The sequence below is a fragment of the Artibeus jamaicensis genome, unplaced genomic scaffold (assembly GCF_021234435.1).
Source record: "Artibeus jamaicensis isolate MK-2021 breed Jamaican fruit bat unplaced genomic scaffold, CSHL_Jam_final contig_3126, whole genome shotgun sequence".
NCBI lineage: Eukaryota > Metazoa > Chordata > Mammalia > Chiroptera > Phyllostomidae > Artibeus > Artibeus jamaicensis.
The window spans coordinates 18,569,951-18,579,794 of record NW_026521723.1 but is presented as its reverse complement, the minus strand read 5'-3'; the positions used below and the strand labels follow the sequence as shown (position 1 = coordinate 18,579,794).

The 9,844-nt window shown below is 41.1% G+C and overlaps 1 protein-coding gene across 1 annotated transcript; it reads right to left on the bottom strand.

Moving 5' to 3' along the window:
• Positions 1-328: 328 nt before the first annotated feature.
• ARGFX (arginine-fifty homeobox) lies at positions 329-8,208 on the bottom strand. Its single transcript, XM_037142251.2, is given in 4 exon segments — positions 329-516; positions 519-915; positions 1,898-2,046; positions 8,091-8,208. Coding segments are annotated over 4 exon segments (852 nt in total).
• Between the last annotated feature and the right edge of the window lie 1,636 nt (positions 8,209-9,844).

The window sequence follows — 9,844 nt, the reverse complement described above, 5'->3', positions numbered from 1 at the left end:
CATAAAGATTAGAAATAAAATATGAGTTTATAACCTAGCCATTAAAGGCTGCTGATCCTCTTTTAAAAAGTCCATGATAGTTTTGGGAAGAGGAACTTTGGGGGTATAACTGGCCATCTCGGGCACTAGGAAGGCCTTTTCCCAGGCAGAGTGGTGGGGTCGATAGTGTAGTGCTGAGCTATCCTTGGAAAAAATCTCTAGTTTTTACAACATTTCTGTGGAAATCAAAGCAGCCCCAACCCAGATACCCGGGTTAAGAAGCGCACCAAGGAAAGAAGAGAGGCATATAAAAGACACAAGGAGATACCTCTATGCAATCTGGTCTTTATTAAAATTTTGATAAAAGAAATTCAAAGTTCTCCATGCTGAAGGGACTCTGGAATTCTAGGCTGTCTCTTAGGCTGTAGGCTAAAAGGACTCAGCTTGTCATACTGGTTGAGGTTTGCCCAGGGGACAGACCTAAAGCTGCATCAGCCAAGACTCTAAGAGAAGAACCCCTTTCTTCTAGCTGGAGTCTGTGGGGGAGAGATACTGATACAGACATTGGAAAGAAGTGCCGGGCGTTTCCTCCTCATCGGGAAAACTGTATATTTCCATGATCTGCTCTATGTCATAGGCATCAGAGTACAAAGCAGGAACTGAGGCCGCCAGCCTCTCCAGCTGAGGATCTTGCATTTGGTCCCCACCTGTGGGACTCTCAGTGATGACAGAATTCCATGCCAAAGTGTAAGGGCCCACAGGCTGAAGCTGAAGGGAGTTACAGAAACCTGAAACTGCAGGGTAAAAAGAGTAAGGATTGGTTGATGTTGTGGGTGAGGCGGGCATGATCTTGGCTGGAAGAATCTGATTTGGTTGCTTTGGTGAGAGCTGTTGCTGCTGCTTCCTCAGTTTGACTCTTCGGTTCCTGAACCAAGTCTGGGAGTTGGGAAAGAGGGGACATTACAGTCTGTTTGAAGCTTCCCCTTGTTACAAAAGCCAGATTATAACCCCCATGTCCTCTCCAAATCACCATGACACAGTTCTGGGAGAGCAGAGATGGGCATGAGCGGAGTTAATAGCGGGACAGGGAGGGATCAGAACTGGGACCCCAGAGAAGGAAAGAGCAAAGAAGGGGGTGTGTGCTCAGAGGTTGTGTTGGGGGTTCAGAGAAAGGGTCCTGAACTCTGGAGAAGAGAAGCTAGTTCAGGGATCTAGGAGGAGGTACAGAATATGAAATAAAGGATTTTAAATGATTAGTTAGAAGGCCTTGCCCTGGCTGGTGTGGCTCAATGGATTGAGTGCCAGCCTAAGAACTGAAATGCCACTGGTTTGATTCCCAGTCAGGGAACATGCCTGGCTTGCAGGCCAGGTCCCCAGTAGGGGGCATATGAGAATCAACCAATGGATGTACCTCTCACACATCGATGTTTCTGCCCCCACCCCTTCCCTTCTCTCTAAAAATAAATAAATAAAATCTTTAAAAAAAAAAAAAAAGAAGGCCTCTACAGTAAAGAATACTCCAAAAAAATTGGGGGGTGGGGTTCTTAGCAGATGTAGAGGTTGGGAGCTGTTGTTTGCAGGGTTTTGCTTGAGAAGACCTTAAGAGAGGAGTCTGTCCTGACGAGAGTCCTCCTGAGTTTGAGCTCCATAGCACAAGACCTCTGGAATTCTGATGCCAGTCCCACTACCTATGAACTCTGTGATCCAGTCACTTTGCCCCTGGACTGTAGCTTCCCTCCTCTTTTAAACTTGATGATAGTGAGGCCAACATATGCAATGTGCCTAGTTCAGTACTGGCACACAGTAGGTACTCAATAAATGAAATGTTATTATTGTCTTATGGACAAAATTTCCAGGCTGAATAGTAAAATGTGGTTTAGGCAGGGGTACCAGGCATACCTCAGGGGGTCAGACACACCTTTATCGTGGTTTCTGGTAGGTTGAGTTTCAAAGCGAGTTCCTTCTGGAGATTTTTATCTGGAAACATGGTGTAGCTAAACAGAGCCTCCAACTGTTCATGCTGCATCTGCATAAATGAGGTACGTTTTTGGTGCTTCTTCCACGTTGCTAGAGAGCAGAGATGGAGAGGGGTTGGTTACACTGACACTACCTCCCCAAAACCATAGCCATGAGTCTCCCATGATTTTCCTCCAACCAGGGTTGGAACCCAAGAGATGGAGATCCCAGGCCTTGACTCCGAGAGGCTGAGCCCTATAAGTAACAGTGCTGTCCTGTTTTTGGAGATTTAGTTTGTCTCTGCTGGGAAATGTTACCTCTTTGTTCTCTCTGTACCCAGTCTGTTTGCTCTGGAAACTGGCTCCTTTGAGTTTCAGTTTACCTTGCATTAAAAACAGAAAATCCTTTTTCATATATACTCCATCTGTCTACCTTAACCTCAGACAGTGGACAGTGGCTTCCCCCTTTCTCTCTCTCACACTTTGTCTCTTTGAGAAACTGGGAAGAAACCTCATGTCCTTGCAACTAAATATAACAAACTCTTCAGAATGGCTTTCCTCCCTTTACTTGTTTATTTAGGAACCCAGTCTATCACAAGTGTTTTCTTTTTTCCTTTCCAGGATTTCTGAAGCTCTCTATTCACTCCTCTGTGAAAAGTTTCATAAGAAATGAAGTATAACTAAATATGTAGAGGTGATTAAAAAATTATAGAATATTTTTAAATGGCAATGTGAGAAAAAGGACATTTTTATAAATTTCCTAAGGAGATACAATTACCAAAATTTGCTTACAAGGAACTGCAACTGCAGACCTTGAACACACTGATAGCCACGCGCACACATGGGCTAAGGCATAGAATTCAAGGCCACGCTCTGCGATGTGTCCATCTCAGTGAGAAGACAAAGGGTCCTCGCTTTGGCCTCGCTTCTTACGTTTTAGGTCTGTGACACCAAACACTAAAACCTGGCCCGGATGAACACTGTCAACAAACCATAGACTAACGCCACTTATGAACATACAGGGTGGGGCAAATGTAAGTTTACAGTTGTTTGTGTGGAAAATAACACATACAATAATTAATAAGTAATAATACAAGAATAAAGCACGTTTTGCATACTCACGAGTGTAAATCTACTTTTGTCCCACCCTGTATATAAAAATGACATATATAAAATACATTGAACAGAATCACATATTAAACATACATCTTTCTAAGTGGATAGTATGTAATTTATTTTTGGAATCCATATATATGTATTTGAAATCAAAGATGTTAATTTATGCATATTAATGATCTATTTACATTTTATAAAATTATCCTTTTCAAATGGTTTGCATTTAGCTCACACGGTCATATCACCAGTCTGAGCCTATTCTTTTCTTTAAATGGTATAGTTTTGACTGGTACCTAATCTTTCCTTTCAAATAAGTTGTTTGTGATATAGCACTTTTTGAATACGTTTCTGGAATACTATTACTGGGAATTTTGTTTTAATTTACAAGAAACCTAACATTAAGATAGCAGCTTTGTCCCAACACCCATCCTGTAGGAGTGCATTTGTGGTCTCTACATACTCGTCACTGTAGATTTAAAACAAGAAAGTGGTTTATTTATTTACTTAAGTAAGTCGCGTATGAAAATAGTACAAAGTGGAAACCATCTTTGTGTCCCAGCTACCTAGTTACTCTCCAGATTTGTTTAGTAAAATACAGTAGCCACTAAATTTGAATGTCATTAAAATTTAACTAATTGAAAGTTTTAAACTGATAACTCCATCCAGTTATTAGGAAGCTTTTTAGTATGCTAGGACAACTTGAGTTGTGTGAATATACTCTTTCAAATGTGAATTTTATAAACTCTAGACGCAGATTTAGCATCTCTGGTGATAATTTAGCGTATAGACCAAGATACTCTGTGAGGTGTAAAGTTCTCACTGGATTTCAGAGTCTAAATATGAATAAAATAGTGTGAACTGTCTTACCAGACCATTTGTTGTCTGTTTAGCAAAAAATGTTAGTTTAAAATGCTAAATTCTATATTATATCATTGTCTGATTACGCATTAGAAATGAAAGGCTTTAAATTTATCCTCTATTTGTGAATGCCTAAACACAGCATGTACAGGTAAATTAAACAAAAGGCTTATCGGTGATAAAAGGACAAGATTGATCTTGGTGTATATTTTTAGCTTTTTACATACTCTTGAATCACATCAGCTTGAGTCTGTTTATTGAAATATTATCTCTTAAGAAAAAAAAAGAAATATTCCCCTGACCTGTTTGACTCAGTTGGCTGGGTTTCGTCCCACAAAGAGAAGGGTTGCCTGTTTGACTCCGAGTCGGGGCACGTGCCTGGGTTGAAGGTCCAGTCCCCGTCTGTGCTTCAGGGAGGCAACTGATCAATGTTTCTCTCTCACTTTGATGTTTCTCTCCTTTTTGTTCCTCCCTTCCCAATTTCCCTAAAAATAAATAAATGAATAAAATCTAATTAAAAAAGGCAAATAGGATCTCTTTTAGTAACACTAACAAGTTTTTGCATCTAAGCTTCATGCTCAGATATTGGTATAATAACTAGATTCCTGACAACTCCTTTCTTGTGTTTTTCAACTGGTTCTCAAGCTGTTGATTGGTTGTGACTTCCCATTTATCTGCACACACAGATGCAGAAGAAAGATAACAGGAAACCATCAGGGTTTGAGAAGAGGAGAATCCCTAAGACATTAACAGATACACACTGGAAAGTTCAGCAGACCATGCTGAGAAAAGCAGCCAAGAAGAGATGGTTTCAAACACATCATCGAAAGAATCCCTCCCCGGCAGACCTGCACCTTGGGAGAGGTTCAAGGACGTCCTTTAGGCAGGAGGAGTAAAAGGACGTCCTTTAGGTATCTGGTAAAGGACTTATAACTGGAGTACGGGACAAACTCTACATCTCAAAGATGAGGAGATGGAAATTCCAATTAAAAACCTTTTAATATTAGTGAAAACATTTGAGTGGCATTTCATCAAAGAAGTCATATAAATGGGCATGTGGAGGAATATGTAAAAACCGCAACTCACACGGCAACCGTGGGAACTATAAAATGGTGCAGCAACTTTGGAAAACAGTTTGGCAGTTTCTTAAAATGTTAATATAGCCCTGGCTGGTGTAGCTCAGTGGATTGAGCATGGGCCTGCGAACCACACGATCACGGTTCGATTCCCAGTCAGGGCACATGCCTGGGTTACAGGCTGGTTCCCAGCAGGGGACTCACGAGAGGCAACCACACATTGATGTTTCTCTCCTTCTCTCCTTCCCTTTCTCTCTAAAAATAAATAAATAAAATCTTAAAAAAAAAAAAAGGTTAACATAAACTTATCATATAACTCAGTGACGCCACTCCACTCCTAGGAATTCACCCAGGAGAGGTGGGAACATTTATTCATACAAGGACATAACTATTCGTAGCAACATTGTTCATGACATCCCTAAACTGGTAGCAATCCAGACCTCCTTGTTAAATGGATGTTTAAATGTAGTAGATCCACACAATGGAATATCTTTCAGCAACCAAAGGAATGGGTTACTGATACATTTTAAAACATGAATGAATGTTATACTAAGTGAGATATATGTTTGCTAAGATTAAATGATAGACTCATGGGAATTCATTATACTACCCTCTGTTTTTGTTTATATCAGCAATTTCTATATACTAAAATATTAAAAATAAATAAAAGGTAATCTTCTAGCAATTATTTTGTCCAAAAGGAGACAGATCCACCCTGAGACAGAAGCGTTATGAGGAAGAATTACGTTCACTCCAGTGAGTGGCTGAAAAAGTGGGGTATAGAGAGATTGGTAATCTCTGAATCATTTAGGTTCAATAGTAGAATTTTGCTTAGTAAGTATACTTGTCTAGGAATATGATCATGAGCAGCTTCCTTAAACTATTCACCTTAGTTTCATGAAGCACTGAAAATGAATGCTAAGAGTATCTACTTTGTAACGGGGTTTGTAAATGTACTGCATGAATGTATCATTGCCAGGCATTAATACACACAAAAGATTAGGACAATGTGTGGCATATCATGTGTAAAATGTAAATATTTGATTTTACTAATTTTTTTAAATAACTTTGGTCTGAATGACAGAGAAATTTATTATTATTTTTAAAGATTTTATTTATTTATCTTTTAGAGGGAAAGGGAAGGAGAGAGGGAGAGAAACATCAATGTATGGTTGCCTTTCGTGCATCCCCTGCTGGGAATTGGCCTGCAGGGAACTGGCCTGCAACCCAGGAATGTGCCCTGACCGGGAATCGAACTGCGATTGTCTGGTTCGCAGGCCCATGCTCAATCCACTGAGCTACACCAGCCAGGACTTGATTTTACTAATTTTATTTTAGAATATTTTTTGCTGAAGTGAAGTCTTTATTTAAAGTTATAAGCTATATTTAGCCCTGACTGGTGTGGCTCAGTGGACTGAGTGCTGGCCTGAGAACCAAAGGACTGCTGGTTTGATTCCCAGTCAGGGCACATGCCTAGGTTGTGCCCAGTAGGGGGCGCACGAAGAGGCAACCACACTGATGTTTTGCTCCTTCTTTCTTCTTCCCTTCCTCTCTCTCTAAAAATAAATAAATAGAATCTTTAGAAAATTAAAAAAATTATAATTTAGTGTATAACATACAAAGAGCAGAGTACAAAAAATATATCAAACCTAATTTAGTGATTGCTTCTGAGAGGAAATAAGGTAAAAGCGATAAGTCCTAGTCAGATAGCTCGGCTGGTTAAAGCAGGGGTCCCCAACCCCCAGGAGTGAGTGAAGTTCACTTGAACTCAGTTTCCTATGCCCCCCACCTCATCTTCCATGAAACTGGTCCCTGGTGCCCAAAAGGTTGGGGCCTGCTGGGTTGGAGTATCGTTTGCATATACTATGGTTGTGGGTTCAGTCCCCGGTCAGGGCACATAAGAATCAATCAATGAATGTGTAAATAAGTGGAACCACAAATCAATGTTTCCTTCCTTCTCCTTTCTTCTCTCAATCTAAAAATCAATCAATAAAAAATTGTTTAAAAAGACCAATGGGAGCATTTTTGGTGTGATTTTTGTTCTTTTGTTTTAAGTTCCTGAATTTTTTTCAGAAACATAAAGGTGAAATTGGTATCTTGATACTCATATCATACCCCTTGCAACCACAATCGAGTTTGTTAATGAGCCAACTTTTGGGAATCCCCTAGAGACTGGAGTGCCAGAGAAACCAACCCTAAGAAGAGGGTAGGCACTTCCAGCCCAGCCCCAGATTTCTGGGGAGGTGAGAGGGGCTGTGGGTTGAATCAGTCACCAAGGGGCAATGAGTTAATCAATTGTGCCTTTGTAATGAAACCTCCACAAAATCCCCAAAGGACAGGGTTCAGAGAGCTTCCAGGCTAGTAAACCAGAATGAACCCACAGGCTACCAAACTGGGCCCAAAGCCCGTGTGCACAGGAGCGCCTTTGTTTGGGACCCCGTCCTCTGTATCTTCTTTGTCCAGTGACTGATTTTTAGTCTTTAATATCCTTTGTAATAAGTCAGTAATCTAGTGAGTAAACAGATTTTCTGAGTCCTGTGAGCTGCTCTAGAAAATTAATTGAACCCAAAGAGAGCGGCATGGGAATCTGATTCGGATGGTCAGAAGCACAGGTGATACCTGGACTTGTGATTGGCAGCTGAGTGAGGGCAGTTTTCTGGGTCTGAGCCCTCAACCTGTGGTCACTGACTCTATCTCTGGGTTGATATCATCAGAATTGGGTTGAATTGTAGATATCTAGCTGGTGTCAAGAGAACTATTTGGTGTGGGGGGAAAATCCACACATCGGAGTTGGTGTTAGAATTGTATCCTACCTTGGATAAGGGGCTTTCTATATCTCTGTCTCTCTATGCTTCAGTCCTCTCCTGGGGAAATATCCTTCCGTGCTCTATATTTTGTGTTCTTACCTCTCATAATTTGGTAAAGCATGGGCCAAAGGTACTTGACCTTGATATGAAATTTATGACATCCCCTTTTATGATGAAAATGGTTTTGAGTCAATTTTTGAAAAGAAGGTGTAAAAATCACTAGCTATTTTAAGACTGATGCAATATATCCAATTATAGGGCCCCCTGTGAGGAGGGGAGGGTAAAGGAGTTATACTCACTGGGACCAGCCGCACTCTGTGGTCTCACATTCATCCTGGAATCATCCACGTGCTTATAATTATAAAGGTGTGACGGGGGATTCGCTGGGGCCATTCTGTTCATCAGAGGCACTGACATGTAGGGTGAAAAGCCTAGACGAGAAAGGGGACTCTGTTGAAATCATTTATTCGCTGGAAAGCAATGTTTTCTGAGGGCCCGGCAAGGCTCATTGCAACACAAATGAATTTAACCTCCAGAGTCTCTAGCTCTCTGGGAAAATAATTTGCATTTATACCATTAAAAAAGTACTGCACATGTATTCGTCAAAAATGAAAATTTGAAAATATTTTAAAAATTCTGTGTCAATATCTCTGTCGCTCAGAGTAAGGAAATATTTTCTTTAATGAGCTGGTTGAAACACAATTTATACATGAAAAAATATACATGAATTAGACTAGATAAGATGACCATAGATTTTTCTCATCAGAAACCAAGACGGGTGCTGGAACAACATTTTTAAAGTGCTGAAAGTAAAGTGCTGTCGACTCAGAATTCCGTATCCGGGGAAAGTACCCTTCAGGAATGAAGATGAAGTGATGACTCTCTCAGACAAGGGAAACTACGGGGTCTGTGACCAGGAGTCCTCTTCCATGGAAAAGTTAAAGGAGTTTCTCCAGGCTGAAGGGACACGGTGCTGGAGGGGAAGCTGCAACTTCAGGAATGAAGGAAGACCCACGAGAAAGGGCAAATATCTAAATATCTGGTGCTATGTAATAGACTAATTTTCTCTTTGAAGTTATCTGAAATATATGTGAATGCCGAAAGCAAGAATTATCACATTTTATAGTGTTTGGTTTTTCTTTCTTACTTTTAGTTTTGAAATATTTAGATTCACAGAAGTTGAAAAAAAAAAACCCCACCAAAACCCAAGAGCGTACAGGGAGGTCCTATGCACCCTTCATTCTTCCCCATCCCAATGGTGACATCTGGCATAACTGTAGTGCACTATCAGAACCAGATAAATGGCACTGGCACAGTCCATAAAGCTCATTTACATCTCACCAACCACATTGCCCAATTGGGACTGCATGGTGGATGGTCTCGGATGCTTCTACCCGACCATTCCTTCACCTTCACTAGGGGTCAGGTTTGTGTTGTGGTCCAATAGCTCTTCCAGCCTCCCCTGACTTCTGCCCCATTTTCTGTATAGGCATTTCCTCCAATAAAATTTTTGCAGGTTTGTTTAATCTGGTCTTGATATCTGCTTCTTAGAGGATCCCAGACTGACTAAGTCACCCAATCTTGTTACCAGTTAATCCATCATGGAAAATGGGATTCAGCCTGCCACAGAGGCACTTGGAATTCATTTGACTGTTGGCACTGTCCCCCCCTTCAAGGACTGTGTGCCCCCAGGAGGTGGGAGTGAAACTGGAGTGGAGATAGGGGGTTGTTGCACTCACTGTAATCCACTTGGTCTTGTTGTATCTTGTCAGAGCTGTGACCACTGGTGTAGAAAAATGAGCAGGTCTGGGGAGTCCCAGGGGCTCTCCTGTTCATCTGGATACCAGAGAACTGCATTGGTAGGTCTGTGAAATAGAATAGGGGGGTAGAGAGTGATGATCTCATTCATTTTGGGGGGTGCAATGTATTCAAGGCCATTGGGGTTTGAATCCCAGGTCACTCACATAGTACCTCTGGGAATTTAAAGAAAAAGTGACTTCGCCTCCCGAAGCCTATTATCTCAGCTGGAAAATAATGATAAACTCTACCTCAC